This window comes from Passer domesticus, chromosome 6 (assembly GCF_036417665.1).
Source record: "Passer domesticus isolate bPasDom1 chromosome 6, bPasDom1.hap1, whole genome shotgun sequence".
In the NCBI taxonomy this organism is placed as follows: Eukaryota; Metazoa; Chordata; class Aves; order Passeriformes; family Passeridae; genus Passer; species Passer domesticus.
In genome coordinates, this window is record NC_087479.1 from 12,249,997 (window position 1) to 12,266,363 (window position 16,367).

General features: G+C 42.3%; 1 protein-coding gene across 9 annotated transcripts in view; it reads right to left on the bottom strand.

Annotated features, from left to right (window-relative positions):
* EVL (Enah/Vasp-like) overlaps positions 1–16,367 on the bottom strand; it is a 142,642-nt gene that overhangs the window by 68,952 nt on the left and 57,323 nt on the right. Inside the window, exon 1 of one of the 9 annotated variants that reach the window (XM_064423383.1) lies at positions 6,948–7,105. The exons of the other annotated variants lie outside the window; for them this stretch is intronic. Within the exon in view, the coding sequence (XP_064279453.1) occupies positions 6,948–6,958 (11 nt within the window). The 5' untranslated portion in view covers positions 6,959–7,105. Of the gene's footprint in view, positions 1–6,947; positions 7,106–16,367 lie in introns of those variants that run through there. 9 annotated transcript variants of the gene reach the window in all.

Here is a 16,367-nt window from a genome sequence, read left to right on the forward strand (position 1 = left end):
ACTTCAAGTATTAAGAGGATCTGGGTTGATTACAGCAGCAATTTTCAATCTTTTCTGACCTGTGGGTCTCAAAAAGATTTCCAAGGCAGATGTATCCCCCATGGTACACTAAAGCCTACTGACTCTGGCTTGTTTTGTCAATCACTTTGCACAGCCTCCAGGTAGCCCACAGACCTCCTCCAGGCTGTGAGTAAGAGCCTGGAAAGTCCTCACAGCATTTACAGAGGGAGCAATGATGCCAGCAGACATCTCTATAAAGAACAAGGTAGGAAAATTCAAAATAAACTGTATTTTTATTAGATATTATAGAAACAGCTAAATTCTGTTACCAGAGCAATATATTCAGATTAGAAGGACAAAATATTATTTTATTTATATTGTTCAGAATTCATAAAATACAGCCCATCCACCAGTTGCTATTGCTTTGTGAGGTACCCGGAGAACAGCTGTGCCTTTGCTGATGTACTTACCCAGAAAACACCTCTCCCTCTTGTTTTTTAAGGTAAGCTAATGTCTTGTGGCAGCTCCTCCATATCTGACACGAGCAGCTGAGGGATTTGAGCTCCTTCCAGCCTGCCTAATCCTCCAACTGCTGCAGGAGCTGCATCCTGGCAGCAGTGGCAGCATTGCCTGCATCCTTCAGACCTGCTGGGGGACACTCAGTCTGCCTTGGATTCACAGATGGGGAGAATGGGAGAGAAATAGACCAGCAAACAGCAGCTACATGGATTGCCCTTGTCATATGGAAGTGGAAAGGCAAAAAATAATCCCCAGTGCAGTCTGGTAGGTGGATGGTGGCCACCTGCCTTTGCTAGCAGGTGTCTTGTGCCACCTCCAGCTCCAGAGGTGGGGGGAGCATCAGCTGCCAGAGCACAGCAATGCTCTGCCCAGGATCCAGGGGCTCCAGGAAAAGGTTATTCCTGGGAGGGTCACACTCAGCCAGTGTGACATCCTCAAGCCTTGCCAAGCACTACAAGTCCTGCTGTACACTAAAGTAAGCTTCATCAGAGCAAGCCTAAAACCCAATACTGTATCCATTTCAGATGAATTTTGAAATCCACAATTACCATGAGCTGCTAAATTAGTCAAAATTAATTAAATTATCCTCATTTACAATAACCATCCAGACATGGGGGCCTTAATACAGCATTGCTCACAATGCCATGCCCAGATCCCAGGAGATACAGCAACTTTGCCTTCAGGCTTTGCTGCCACCAAAACCAGCAGCAATGTGGCTGAAACACAGATGCAGACCTCAGGAGCAGGGTTTGATCCATGACAACCAATTGTTACTGTGACATAAAGCAACAACACATCGAGCTCGATCCCTGCTCTCCTGCAGTCAATGGAAGTTTTTCATCATTCATTTAAATGGAAGCAGGATTGAGCCTGTTATCTGGCCTCCAGTGAAATAACAGAAAGGAACATAAAACAGCACACCAGGGGAATCCCTTCCTGCAAAGCACTTCATCAATCTTTCAACATCTAAAATGCCTCCAGGGACCCATTGCTAGCTTGCTGTCTCGCCCTAAATAGAGTGCGACAACTCCAGGAGTTTAGTAACTCTTTATCCTGAAGACTTTCTACTCTTCCTATGCATAAAAAGCACAACTGTCCCACTGCTGCTTTAAGAGGCTACAGCCCAGAAAATGTTCACTTTCTAAAGCTCATTGAGAATCTCTGTATTATTCTCTGTACATTATTTTAAACACAAATCAAGCACCAGTCATTTCACGAAGGTCCAGCAAAATTTTTGGTTATTTTTAGGACCATACATCACTGATACTTATGTCAACTACATGTGACAGGTAATAAATGTGCTTAGTAACACAATTCTAAGTAGCCACATTCCTTCTCCATGATAAGAGTTTGTTATATATTAGTATTCACATGCAAAATTATGCTTGCCCTCTTCTAGAACTTGCTTTATTTTCCTAATACACAGAAGTTACTGAAAATTTGGTATTGATGGAGGTCCATCAAAGTTCACACACGTCAAATATAAGGAATTCTCCTACTGATATTTTATTTTACATTAAAATGCAGTCAGACTTATCCACCTGAGTTCCCATCATAGGTAATTATGTATAAAAATATATAAAAATTGAATCATAGAGAGGTCTTAATTACAAAATTGGTTACGTTTGTGCACAACATCTACTCCAATTTGCTACATTTTACTATGGGGCAGATTAAAGATATCTTATGTAAATGTGGAGGGGAGGGAGTTCTTCCTAGGAACCCCAAATCTTAATATTCACCCCTGTTTATTCTGAAAGCATTACATCTGTGGGATGGCAAACCTCTGCACTAGTACCATTTGTTTGACTAAAGTTAAGAAAGTCTGCTTAGTTTTGTTCACAGGTGCTATCTAAAGTTGAGTGCTCATAGTTGAGATTTATATAATATTGTTTCAATACTACAAAACTATAAATTAAGTAAAAAAGTTTGCGGATAATACTGTTTGTTTCATTCTTTGTGACACATTTTGACCCACTGCCATCCATCTCTCTCTGTAAGATTAATCTTCAAAAACCAGCAGATTGGTTAAATTGGATTAAACCCTTCTTGAAAGGGTCAGCATTGACCTTTCTTGCTCAGCCCTGGTGAGAGTGGGCAGCCACTTTGAGACAGTGCTGCAGGGAAGGTGCCTTTGTCCTGCAATAACACTGTCTCCTCTTTCACCCATTCAGAACCTGAAAATGCAGTCCTTTCTTGCTGGCTTCTAGTAAGCATATGATTACCAAGATCTATAGCCAAAAAAGAGCCACAAATGGAATAGATAACACCAGGAATCTTGGGAAAATACCTGCATTTTTTGTGAATTATCACATGACAAGGCGGTGGTTTGGCATTAGCCCAGTGAGTTATCCAAATTATACAAGCAAATAGCTCAAGCTGGAACTACAAAAGACCTGTCACAGAGAATAAACAGGAAAAAGAGAGCAAACCATAATGTTTGGAGAAGAGTCTGGCTCTGGAGGGAATCTAAAGCTTTTCCCTCTCGTTCCAGACTGAGGAAAAGTCGAGCAGCCAAGCTGCACTGTGCTCCCTCACTGACCTGTTTTCTCTACTTACACGGTTATCCTCTTATGAATAAAACTTTTTCAGAGCTTGGTACTGAGTGACTGAGCCACCTCTGACCAGCAGCCCCGTGCAGAGCCTGCCATGGCACAGGGTTATCCCAGTCCTACCCTGGACCCCCTATCCAGCACCAAACCACCCAGAGGTCACACCCCTGGGGCAATGGGAGAGGTTTAAACTCTTTCTGCTAGAGCCAGGACAAGGTCATACAGCTTTTGGAGGGTCACCAAATCACGCTCACAAAAGGTGTAACAAATATCCACGACCAGCTAACTTTGGGACCAAACACCTAATTCTCTGGGCTTCGCTCCAGCATGCCAGGTGGACCTGGACACTTCCACTGTCCTTCTTATTTACAGACACAACTGTGTCCTTGGGACAGACACTCCCTTAGCATAAGCTTTTTCCCTCTGAAAGCTCCCTGATAGAAATCAAGATCTCATGCTCTGAACTGATTACAGATCTACCTTGTATCAAGCTGCTCATGATTCTTTGACCTTCAAAGATGCTCTTTTCTTGTATTCATAGAAAAGGTAAATAGATATTTATACAAGCATTTACCTTATTTTTCATCTCCAGCTCCCATATGTCTCCCCTCAATATTTTTATTATTAATAATTAAAGTTATTTTAAACTGATCTAATCACTCCTCTTGGTGTGAGAAATTGTTGACATTACTTAGCCCTAGGCTTGCCTTACTTGAGAACGAAACCTCAGCCCAGAGAATATGGAAGAAAATGCACAAGTCATTTAGCACATCTTATTCTACTTGTTCACTGAGTCTGCCACAGGAAGTCACATTTGTGTGGTTAAACGTGACATGCAAGAAATTGCTGATGCTGATTTAAGAAGCTGACAGAATACTCTCAATGTCAGCTTAAACAGCTAATGTACACCCAAGATCCTGTATACAGAGATGTTCAATCTGTGCAGTACAGATCTGTGTTAACCTCCGAATCAGAAAGCTACAAGTCATGCTCCTGCAGCATTTTAAAGTGTACTTCAAACACTAATATATTAATTTGCTAAACATTTTAATAGCTTTCACTTTAATAAATATAATAACGACTGGGATGCACTGAAAATGTTTCAGTAGTGACCTGAAACAATGGACATTTCTCTCTGACCACTGGATTCAGAGAACAAAAAACCTGAGAGCCCCTCTGAACACAAGACAGTCAGGTCATTTAGGCTTAGATAGAGACCTCAGCTGAGATCTGAACTTGTTACAGATAAAGGCTCTCCAGCCTTCCCACCAGACATTCACCACCAGCCCTACTCATGGCCCCACTTCTCCTTGGGAGCCTCATTTCCCCAGCACAATGTCAGTCATACTTGTGACTCCTGGGACCCCCTGTTTCAAAGTCTACTTCCCTCTGCAACCAAAGTTGCAGCACAGCCGGTGTCACCATCGTTTACCTTTGTCCCAGAGCCCTGGAGAACTTCCTCAAGCAATGCAGCAAGACCTCATAGTCAAAATACAGCATTAAGCTCTTGATCACACCAAAGGGCAGCCCCATGGGGACTTTATAGCCAGAAAGGTGCTTTTAGTCCTCAGTGACATGCAAATGCTTGACTCTTTTATAGCAGATATTTAAATACTAGAAGTCACACTCTCATATATAATATGGAGGTGCCACAATGACTACCTCCAGTTGTTTTCTGACCTCCATTTCCTGGCATTCCCTGAAAAAACAAACCATGGACCCAGTGGTCAGAAGTTCTCAATTTTCACTCACTCCTGGTTGCATGCCTCTGCAGAGAGACCTATCCAACAGTGTTGCCCTTACTCCAGTCAGCCTGAAGTAAAGCCCAGTTCCCAGAGAAGCTGCTCTTCTTTGGTGTCCTGCTTATGCTTGCACAATCACCTTGCAGATCTTTTGGTGCTGGAGTTTGTCTGCACTGACAGCTGGAGACGAGCCTTTTGCACTGAGCATCTGCTGAAGGTGCCTGGCCATCACCTTTCTCCACTCTTAAACTCTAGCATCTAAACAGTTTAATACTAAATAATTACAAGAAAATAGTAAAAATATGAAGCCTCCTTCATAAGGAGCTCTCAAAAAGACTGACGCTGTTAAATAAAGTCATGACACACCTGCAAGACAAATACATATTTTACAGAACAGGAAATGGAAATACTGGTACCTACAGGGCTATTAAGAATAAGATGAACACCAGTTCACCTCCATAAGGAAGAATATTCAAAGGTTACTTTCTGTTAGGAATAAGACATTAATTTTGAATTGTCCCTTACTACATTGGCATACCCAGTGGGAACTGCCTTGTGCAGTATCTGCTGCAGATACCCACAGCAGACCTATCAGCTGGAAACCAGACAAGAGACAGTTTATGAGGCACCCAGGTTGCACACTAAGCCAGGACTTTAGCAGACGAGTTGCTAAATTTGGGAACACACACAATATCCTGGCATGACCAGAGAAACTTGCATAACCTTCTGTCACCCGCCAATGCTCTTGAGCATGGGAAAAGTGAGAAAAAATACAAAATTTATACAGTATGCAAAACATGACTGCAGCGGAACAGATGCTTCACCTGGGTCTGACTGTCAGCCCAGAAGAGCTCAGTCCTCAGCACTGCCAGCCAAGGTCTGTGAGAACCCTGACCTTGGTGTCCTCCATGGCACTTAAATACAGCACATCTGCCAATCAGTGCAGATTTGGGGCCAGCAGAGATGCCACAGATTGATGGCCTTGTAAGCCAGCACATCTGCTTAGTTTGTGTTGCTGAGATTTTTAAACCATGCAGTGTTAATTTTAACCCATCCCTCTTCTGGTAGGTTTTGCGAACTGAAGCGTAAGAATTCAAATGACTCTAAGGGGAACTCCAGCTATCAGCATCTCAGCTCAGCATGTTAAGAAATGCTTAAAGAGATCTGCTTTGCAAAAGGCACTTCACTGAGGAAGTGGTGTGATTAAGCAAAGTGCCATTGCTGCCAGGCTATGCTCCAGGAAACTTTTCCTTCCAAGTTCCAACAACTGACTGCTAATGGAGTCTCCTAATGGAGGAACTTCACTGCTCCATTAATGCTTTGAATCATGTAAAATTTCTTTCTGTGAAGTGGGGCTCACTTCCAGGTTTTACACACCACCTTGAAGATACACTTTGGGAGTTGCTAAAAGTACATATCAAGTAAATGCTTAGAAGTTCCTAAAAATGAGTCAAGTAAATGGCCTGGAGAAACACCAGGAACTCAATTAGACAAAAACTGTAAAAAAGCAACTCGACTGGATCAGGTTGCTATTAATATAAACTACTTCCCTTCCCCCTTAAATTACAGAAATAAAAGCAAGAAGTATCTAATCTTGTAAAATATGAATTATGCAAAACCTGAAACTGAACTGTCAAGTGAAAATACATGACTGAGGGCACTCACTCATGGGCCAACCATATCTGTATTTCAGGAGAACGATACCTTAAAAAAAGGCTTTGAAAGATTATAATCATAACGACCAGGAAAGGCAGACTCGAAAGTGAATAGAGGAAATCAACATAAAGATCTTTCATTAAAGCTGGCATCACTTTGCCTTGGTTTCCCTTCAATCCCAGAAGAAATGTAAATAAACCTGTGACAATTCCCCTCGAGCTGATGGAGGCAGATCAGGAATGAAGAAACAACCACTTCATCAAGTCAGCTTCTCCCTCACTACCAGGGGATGCATATTCATGTAGCATTGCCATAAAAGCTTCATTACCATTTTATACAATTATAAATTATCCTACCAGGCTATAACCAAAACACAAACCTTCTGTGTTTATCACAATATGTGCTCTCCTTCACATCCAGTCACATTAATTCTGGCCAACACAGTCCCTGCCAACAGGCACAGCCCCCAGATACTTACGTGCCTGCCATGGAGGAGGACCTGGTCAGGCAATCCCACAGAGGTATATGCTCAAAGCTGGCACGTGTGCTCAAATCCAAACAGTCTCTTTCACCTGAGCAGAAGACAAATTTGGCAGGGAGACAAGCCAAGAGTCTCTATGAAGGCTTCTAACCAAAAACAGGAAAGGGAAGCGCTATTGAGAGAGCAGGAGGGCAGGAAGTAACACTTATACAGCAGGGGCGGGGAAGGGACTTTAAAGAAGAAATGTATTATTTCTTATAGCTGATTTGCTGAGCAAAAGTACAAACAATATAGATTAAGATTAGATGTGCCGTTGTTGCCTCATTGGAGGCATGGATATTACAAACTTTTCGCACATTTTCTCAAGGCACAGGTTCACTGTCCAAGAAAAAGCAAAAGCAAATAAAGCTCAGACCCAGAAAAAAAAAATGCTGTTATTCATTTATGGCACGGGCGTTTACACAATGCAGAACCAAACCCAGGGGCCCTGGTGGCACCAAGGGCCCTGCACCACCTGGCAGCCAACCTGACATCCTGCTGAGGTTCAGCTCCAGCCCAGAACTTTAACCAGCACAGCACAGTGCAAATTTTCTCTCTCTCACCTACTTAGACACCTTTTGCACATCTGCTCAAGTTGAGCTGGAGCAGAGGACACAGGGTGCAGACACCAGGTAACTTCCCAAAGCACCCCACAAACTGCAGAGCTTCTCAGCTCTTGAAGAACTGCTGGAAACACAGTCAGAAGCCATGGTTTTACCATGGAGGCACACAGACTTCCCTGGGAGTCAGCATCAGAGGCTCTGAACTCTCTGCTAATGAGAGGAAAACCTGTAGAGCCCTGAGGAGACCAGCCCTCAGGAGATCACACGATTCCTGACATCCTTGCCGTGCTTTCAGAGTGCAATGTACATTTGTAAAACCTTAGATCCCTGCTTAATATAGCAAAAAGAGAGATGTGTAAGAAATAAGCTGAATTTGGCAAGGCACACCAGGTACACAAACCCTTCAGTTCAGTTTCTGCTGGGCAGCAAAGGCTGCAAACACTGCTCCACCTAAGCAGGGGAGCAGAGCACTTTTCACCTTCACTGTTTTTTCTGTTACAAGAGATTACTCTCATGGTCCAACTGAAAGACCTACAGAAAGTACTGCTGAAATGGCACCTAGTGAAAACATGGGTGTCAAGATCTGGCTGCTCTCACAGCTGGTAGTACATCGCCTGCTCAGTTGCTGCTTCCAGTTCCTCTGCAGAAAATCTCTGTATGACTGAAGAGTTTCAGGTTTCTGATAAGGGAGTTTAAAAGCCAACAACAATTAAAATTCTTACTGACATTTAAGCACAGATTTTTCTGTAGTGCTTTTGTTTGTCTCTCTTTTTATTTCTTTCTGTTTAATGAAGCATTTTATTATCACTTGGGATTTCAATTTGGCTGCATTCTCCTGATACTACATCCTTTGCTTTGAGATCTGTGTGGATGGTGGGCACTATCTTGTTTCACTCAAAAAATTGTGCTTTTCATGAATTTAAAGTTTTTCAAGTGACAGTTCCTCTGTATAGCTCACATGTTGCTTAGACAATAATTGTAGAGTTAGTGCAAATAGTACTTTACTGCATGTATTAGAAAAGGACATAACCTGAAAAATGCATCTCCAAGTAAGTACAGACAGAAATCACTAATGGCCCTGATCAGCCATGCTGGCTCCACTGTTCTAGGCAGAAGGATGCAGGAAGATGAACTAAGCAAAGATCTGAGGAGCCTTTTTATTTCTCTGATGTGTCTGAGTTAGATATGGTCACTGATCTGGGGGAAAGGAGACAGCATTTATGAGGGAGAATAGTTTCCCTGTGAAACCAAGCAGATATTACCCTCTTTACACACAAATATCAGCTGCAATATTATCAGCTAGAAAACGCTGGTTTTAAAGATTTGGTTCTCCTGAACAAACACCTTTGAGCACACCTGGAAACTCCCAACCTCCCCCCTCCTGCTAGCACTGTGCATGCTGAAGGCACAACAGAGCAGGTCACTACTGACACATCCAGTGTCACCCTAGGAAATAGTGACAGTAAGCAGGACAAAGCCCAGGGCTGCCTTTCTATGCCCCTGTCATAAGCCAAATTAATTTCACTAAGCACCACAGCATACATTCCAGCAGAAGTGCCTCTAATCACCTCTTTGCATTGCTAAAATGCCTCCATGGCCCTGGACTAGAAAGGGAGCACTTAGAAGGACACAGCACTCTGTGACAAATGACACATAAGACCGAGTAGCTGACTTCTATCCAGTCCTCACAAAGAACCATATGCTGGATAAACAGATTATTTCAGTCATGTGTTGAGATCTGTGTGAGCAGATCAGGATTCCTAAACACAGAAGTGAGGCTTTAGTTGCAATTAAGTGAATATTCCCATAGGTTTGCAAGCAGCACGTCTGCTGGCCATGTACTCAGCTTTCATGTTCCAAACACTCCCAAGTCTTGGATTTGCTTTCTTTTGGAGAGTTTCATGACCAGATGAATCATGATTTGTATAAGACAATAATGTTATGTATTTTTAATCCTTAGAGCTATAGGCTGAGCCCGAAAGGTGAGTGCCTGAGCCTCAAAATGACTCATCTCCAAGCACAAAACCCAGGCTATTTTTAAGAATGAAGTGAAGCACTGTAGAATGTGTTACTTATACTATTTAAAAAATAAGAGTCACAATCATAATATAAAACTGTACCCACTTAAGAGTTATTTGAAGGTAGACATGATTAAAATATTTTTTCTTAATAAGCACGTTTCAGACTTTCCAAATAACTATTTACACTTATATATCTGTTGCGTTTAGTTCTGTGTTATCCTCAAAAGGCAACATGTTATATTGCACAAATTTCAAAATTTGCATATGGCAAGTCTTTCATGTAACGATTTCATGATTAAGAAATCTGGAAGTTCCCAGTGAAATAGTACACTCAAATTTCATAAACTACAAGACAGTTTCATGAATATATGCACAAATGATATGTAACAGCATATAAAATATGCAGTTATATATTCAGATTTCTAAATCTAATTTCACAGCTGTTAATAGTCTTTGAATGTAAGACATTTCCTCATACACTGAGATTTGCAACTATTAAACATGCTGATGAGGCAAAAAAAAATTCCTTATCCTCAGAAAGTTTAACCCTGTATGTTAATATTTGCTCTTGCTCTCTCAAATCACTTTTTTTTCCATGCTTCCCACTCATTTGAAAGGAGCACGAGAGAAACCAGACTTTATTAGAAGAGTTAAAAATGTGCAGTGAGGTGAGATACCAGCTGCCACTTCAACAGCAAAACAACTGATCCTGAACCAAGCATATTTTACAAATGAGTATTTTTGGGAATATTAATTTAGGATGCAATCCCATCACTGCTGAGGTGCAAGGAAGTCTTTCCATGCACTTAAGAGGGACTAGATTTAGCTCTTTGTATAGATCCACTCAAGTACTGATAAATAAACATATGGCAGGGAAAAAAAATCTTTTAAAGGCCACGAGTTATGCAGGACTTGGGAAGCCCTATTTTTTCCTTCTGGGAAGCCCCTGGCTTCATGCATTGCCCTTTGCTAAGATGATTTCATCTCACCCTCACTCCACAGAGGGAACAGCCAGGACTCACCTGCTTCCAGGGGGATGTTTGGGCTGATGCAAACAGCTTAGGTATTGCCTCAAGGAAATAACTGTGTTGCAAAGAATTAGCTCCGTGGCTGCCTTCAATTTTCCTCTCTATAAACTGTGATGAGCAGTGGGCAGTAAGCCCAGACCCCACGGTAAGCAGCATGGAACAAGTTACAGACCATATGGAGAGAAGTAAACTGCCACTTCATACACAGGGTATCTATAATGCTTTTTTGCTTGAGTCAGCTAATTGCACATCCGCAAATCAGCACATTTATAACAAATGGAGCATTATGATATCATGGGAAATCTATTTAATATGATCAAAGTCTGCCAGGAAAAGTTCCCCTGAAATTATGAAAGTACTTAAGAGTCCTGAGTGCCGGGGACATTTTACAGTCCTTATTAAACAAACATTTTCCCATTGTTTCATGGCAGCTGGTGGTACCAAGGGCTGTATTTTCCAAGGCTCCATGTCAGCAGTCTCACTGCAGCATGGCATCTCCCTGCTGCAGGCAGAAGGCACCTCTGTATCTATAGCTAGAACCAGCCTCACCACCCAGACCTGCTCCAGAGCAGCCAAAGAACAGCTACTGCTCCCAGCAGTACCTCAGCTCAGGCATACCATCTCCTTTCTTTTCCAGAAGATGAGATTTACAGTGTTGCAAACCCCCTTCTGTACTGCAGATTTTAAGGGGTGTGCTTAGCTTTTCCACATAACTTTTTTCTTATGTTAAAGTTTAGCAATGCCCTTGATCTAAAGAGCCATTAGAGATAGTCTGAGTGTAAATATAAACTTACTTGGGGTATCAGCTGAAAAACATTCTCATATTTATGCCACCAAGCACATGCTATCCCCCAGTATTGCTCCACAGCTGATGTATTTTCACCTTCAGCTTGCATTTTTTCTTAAACTTTAGTAAACATGATGAGTGGCTTCAGCAGCTGTTGGCAGTGGTCCTTTCAACTGCCTACATTACTTTTTTGTAGCTCTTGATTTATGGGGTGGTCATGTAATTTTCTGAGGTTTGTATTTGAAACAAGAAATGCCAACTTCACAACAGTCCCAAAGGAAGACCAGGAGCTTTTCACTCAAAACTAGCTCTGTCTCAATTCTGGTACTTCCCTCAGCTATTTAATGCTATCCACCAGTAAGAAATGCAATTGAAGCATGGTGCTTTACTGAACAGATGAGATACTTGTATCAGGAGACATCCCTATCACACGTGGTTGGCACCATAAGCCCTGGAAGGGTTTCTATCACAAGCCTTTCAGAGGCACATGGGTGGGTGAGGTACAGCCTAGCAGGTGTGAACATAAGGAGAGGTTTTCTAATGTAAGGGATGCTGGAGTAAAGAAAAAAGCATGTTAACACAGCTCATGAGATTGGAGGGGGAGCAGCTGCCCAAAAAAATTATCAGAAATCACACAAAAGTGTATTTTTATCACTTGCAGTTCTCTAAAGGCACATGCCTGTTGATGTTCAGGTCATATAATTTGATATTCATTGGGAAAGCACTTTTCAAGACAGCAACCCCATCCCTAAAAAGTTAGAGCTCAAAGTGAAGGCTGTGCAGGCTCTAGAAGGCTAGGTTCACACCAAGATGAAGAATGGTCTTGTTTCTAGCCTTGTTTCTGATATTTGTGTTTCCTGGAATAGGACAGGTTGGAAATAATAGCTGACTTACAGGCACAGGGAAACTTCAGCTTGCAGAAGGATCCCTGAAGGTGGAATGGGTACAGTCAGCAGTTTTTCATGTCAACTCACCACACCTTTCACTGCCATGTGAGTGCCACATGCAGGGAAGCTCTCTCCTTTAAAAGCATCCATATATTCCTTCCACATTTTTTCATGTCTTAGAATAACCCCTTATAGCATTTAACAGGATACTGAGGTAGTTTTGCATGAATCAATACTTGCTTTATCCTTGCTGAAGTTGGTGGCAAAATTCCTATTAGCAATTAGCCATTCCAGCTGCAGCAACAATTTATCTTTTATATCATCTGTGTCATCAGTTAGGCAGTAGAACAAGGTAAATTATACTGGTCTGTTGAAGCCCCATCTTAAATCCAGTGTTTGCAGTGATGGACAATGAATGTGGCCCTGATATTTGCAGATATACTTTGGTTGGGAAAAATAACAAATCATTGCTGGGCCCAAACAATAAGCTGCACAACTGAGTCACAGTGTCAATTTAGATTAAGTATCTTTAGTCTGTTAAAAAGTGAACATTGCAGATCTGACTGTTTGCAGTGTTCCATCATGGAAAAGGTGAAACCCTCTTCAAGGTGGGCATAAAACAGCACCAAATGTCAATCAACTCTACGCAAAAATCCATATTAATTGTGGCAATCAGGAAGGTGGGAGGATGTCTCCTAAATTTCACAAGAAGAATAATTTTCAGATTATTTTAGTAAAAATAAACACAAGGACAGCTAGCAAATGGAGATGTGTAGTACACAAATCCTTCTTCCAAAACTACTGACAACACTTATTAAAACAAAAATTATCTTGGCAGCCCCTTCTTTTCCCCCTTTCTCTCCTTCGATTATTTATTGGCAAAGATTTTTCCCATTGCCTGGCAGATAAAAAGGTTTTCTGAGTGCCAGAACTGAAACAGGATCCCTGAGCACATTTGTGCACCAGACTTGTTTGTGCACGATGTTTGTCAAATAATAGCAGAAGTATTCTTGCTTTACCATGATTTTTATCCTTTTTCTCCCAGCAACCTTCCCCTCTTATCTCGTCCAAAATTATTTTTTTGACTGTGTTATGTCGTCTGTGACTTTCCCATCACCATGCAGGGACACCACAAAGTGCCACTTCTCAGGAGTTGGGCATCTACTAACCAGGTGCAAGTCGGCAGTGAATTGCTGCTCAACCTGACTGTGCTCTGCCTTCACCTCACCCAGGACACCAGACTGAATGCCTCTCCTCTCCATCCACTTGGTGAATGTCAGAAACCAGCGACTTTCACTCCCCTGTCAAACTAGGCTGACTCTTCTGAATCTGCTGGTCAGCTACTGGGAAGGTGATAGAGAGAAGGAAGAGGATGGGCAGACAGAGGGGTAAAGAAACTGCATAAAACTTATTTTCTTAGAAGAGCAAACCAAAGACAGGTTGGTAGGAGGGTCTCCCAAAGAATTGCTGCTCACCTCCACTGGTACCCTCACCAGTTTGTCCATCTGATGACCATCAAACCCTCCACAATGGCATGCACAGTTCTCTTCAAAATCAGCATCAGAATTATAGACTTTTTTCCAAAAGTACAACTTTCTAGTCACCTGGCATTTTTTCCACTTCTAAAACATGTAGGGTTTTGTCAGCACTTCAGACTTGTCAAAAGATAACCCTTCCATCCAAAGCTTAACAAAAACCTTTAGCCCTTGAGCCATTACACAGAGTGGGAGTGTTCAACAGTCTCTCTCTGTGTCAAGATGTGCTTTTCATAATAATACACTGGGTTTATTATGACACGACTGAAATCTTCAAAACTGTCTTTTTGCATTACTGATACAATGTTTTGGGGAAAAAAATTAAAAAAAGAAATTAAAATCACTCACAAGTCAACAAATTACAGAAAGGTCAGGTAAGAGAAAGGATAGAGAGAATGGGGAAAGTTTCAGTAGTAACTCAGCTTGCTGTTCCTTCTAATGGCTTTTTGAACCTTCTACAGCTCCATCATCTCCCAAGATCACAAATTCAGACTGAGGTAAGGTCATGGAGGATTTCTAGGGAGTCAGATAACACCTGCAGTGCATCTTCCATTGGGCCAGTGTTAAGGCAGCCCAGCCTCTGCAGGAATGCTAACAACCACAGCCAAGTGGGATCAAAAGGCAAAGTGCATCAACCATTATTTCTCAGCCCCAACTAGAATATGGAAAGCAGCCTTCAAAGCCATATTATGATTAAATTATTAATTTTAAAAACCCAAAACAACACAAGAGTTTTGAAAGGTTTAATAAATTGCCATAGTCTTGGATATCTTGCCCTACATCACGGCCTGGCTTCTCTCTAAGCCCCAAAGGGCTCATCAAAATCAAGAGCAATACAGAACCCTTCAGTCAGTTCACAGCAGTATCCCTCACAGTGAACTTTATAACTGGTGTGTTATCAGCTGAGCAATGTTGCAGTATTATTTGGTCTGCTGAAACCAACTCCCCAAAGTGCAAACAGAATAGAAACCAGGCAAAGCTCTCAGTTGTCTCTTGGGCTGCACACTCAGTTTAGGTAGCTGCAGCTTAGTGGATAAAGCACTGACCTCCAAGAGCCCCAGTCAAATCCAGCTCATGTTCCCATGAAGGGCCCTGGAACTGGGTTAGGGAGCATAAGCTTCAAAGAACCATTTTCCTTAGAACTGATTGCATTTTTTGCCATGAATATTTCTTCAATATTTCCGCCTTTGTTGCCTGTCTCATCTCTTTCTGCTTGGGCTTACTGGCTTCTAACACCAAGACTATGGTCCTTATTCACTTGATAATACAGCTGGAAATCAGACCATGGGTTTGGGGAATACTCCCCTGAAATACATGATAAAAGAAAACAGAACTTCCCTGCCTCACTCTGATGGTATGGTGGCCCACACAGGGAACGGTTTCCACGTCCCAGCTTGGTGTTACATAGCTAGTGGACTCTTTATCATTTGCCTGGTTTTCCATCCCTTCCCATATATTTTCTGGATAGAGTTGTTTTGCTCTTCAATACTCATCCCACCTACCCCAGAATAAGAGAAAAGAGAAAATAGAACACAGCAAGAGCTATGAAATGGTGTGCCAGCACAGCCAGATACCTCGTTCTTCTTGGTTTTCACTTCCACTGACACTTAGAGTTAGGTTCACACCATTTAAAAATGAGAATAAGAATAAAACATGGTGATAAAGAGGTTTTCTATATTTTGCTTTCTATGCAGGCTCTCTTGGTCTGTGCCATGCCTGAGGCACTGTGCACACTGTTGCCATGCTCAGTGCCCAGCTCTGATTTTGGAGTCTCAAGGCACTGCAGTTTTTAATAGAACCCCTGCAGAAAACAGGCAGAATACTTCTCACTCTGCAGCATGCACATCCACACTCAAACTGGCTCTGGGACCCAACACTCCCTGCTACATCAGTATCACACTTGCTGTGTTAGCTGGTGCTGAGTCAACTAAATAGCCTCTGGAGGAGCACAAGGCTCAGAAAAGATAGGGGCTTATTGCAAGTTCCATTTTACTGGTGTGTTTCATTCTATTCTATTCAATTTGTGCCCATCCACGACAGTTTGGGGATCAGTCTTGTCAAACTTAGCATCACCACCATCTCAGTCAGATGCTGAAAAGGAGACTCATACTTTAAATGTGTCTGTGTTTGTCTTAGGCCTCAAACATTATGCAAGATGGAGTTCAGTGGATGGAGCCCCCTTGTCCTGGGCAGCAGAAAACATGGGCAGAGCTCTGCCCATGGCTGGAACCAGCATGGTACCTTCCTTGCAGTGTGGTACCTTCCTTGTAGTCTGGTACCCTCCTTGCAGTCTGGTACCTTCCTTGCCACAGCAGCACTTGCAGGTCCAAAGAGGGGAGGCAGATCATGGTTTTATCAGAAGCAATTAATAGTGGCCTCTTGATTTAACTGGTTGCATAAACGTACAAAGGAAAAGGGAGTGTGATGCAGATCCTTGGAGGGCTCTTGGGAGCCTCCTCTGCTGGAATAGAAACTTTGTGAAACCAGAGGATGAGGGCAGGGTAGAGCCTGTCATCCCTCTGTAGAGCCATGACACCGAAGAGCCAGGAAGCAGAGG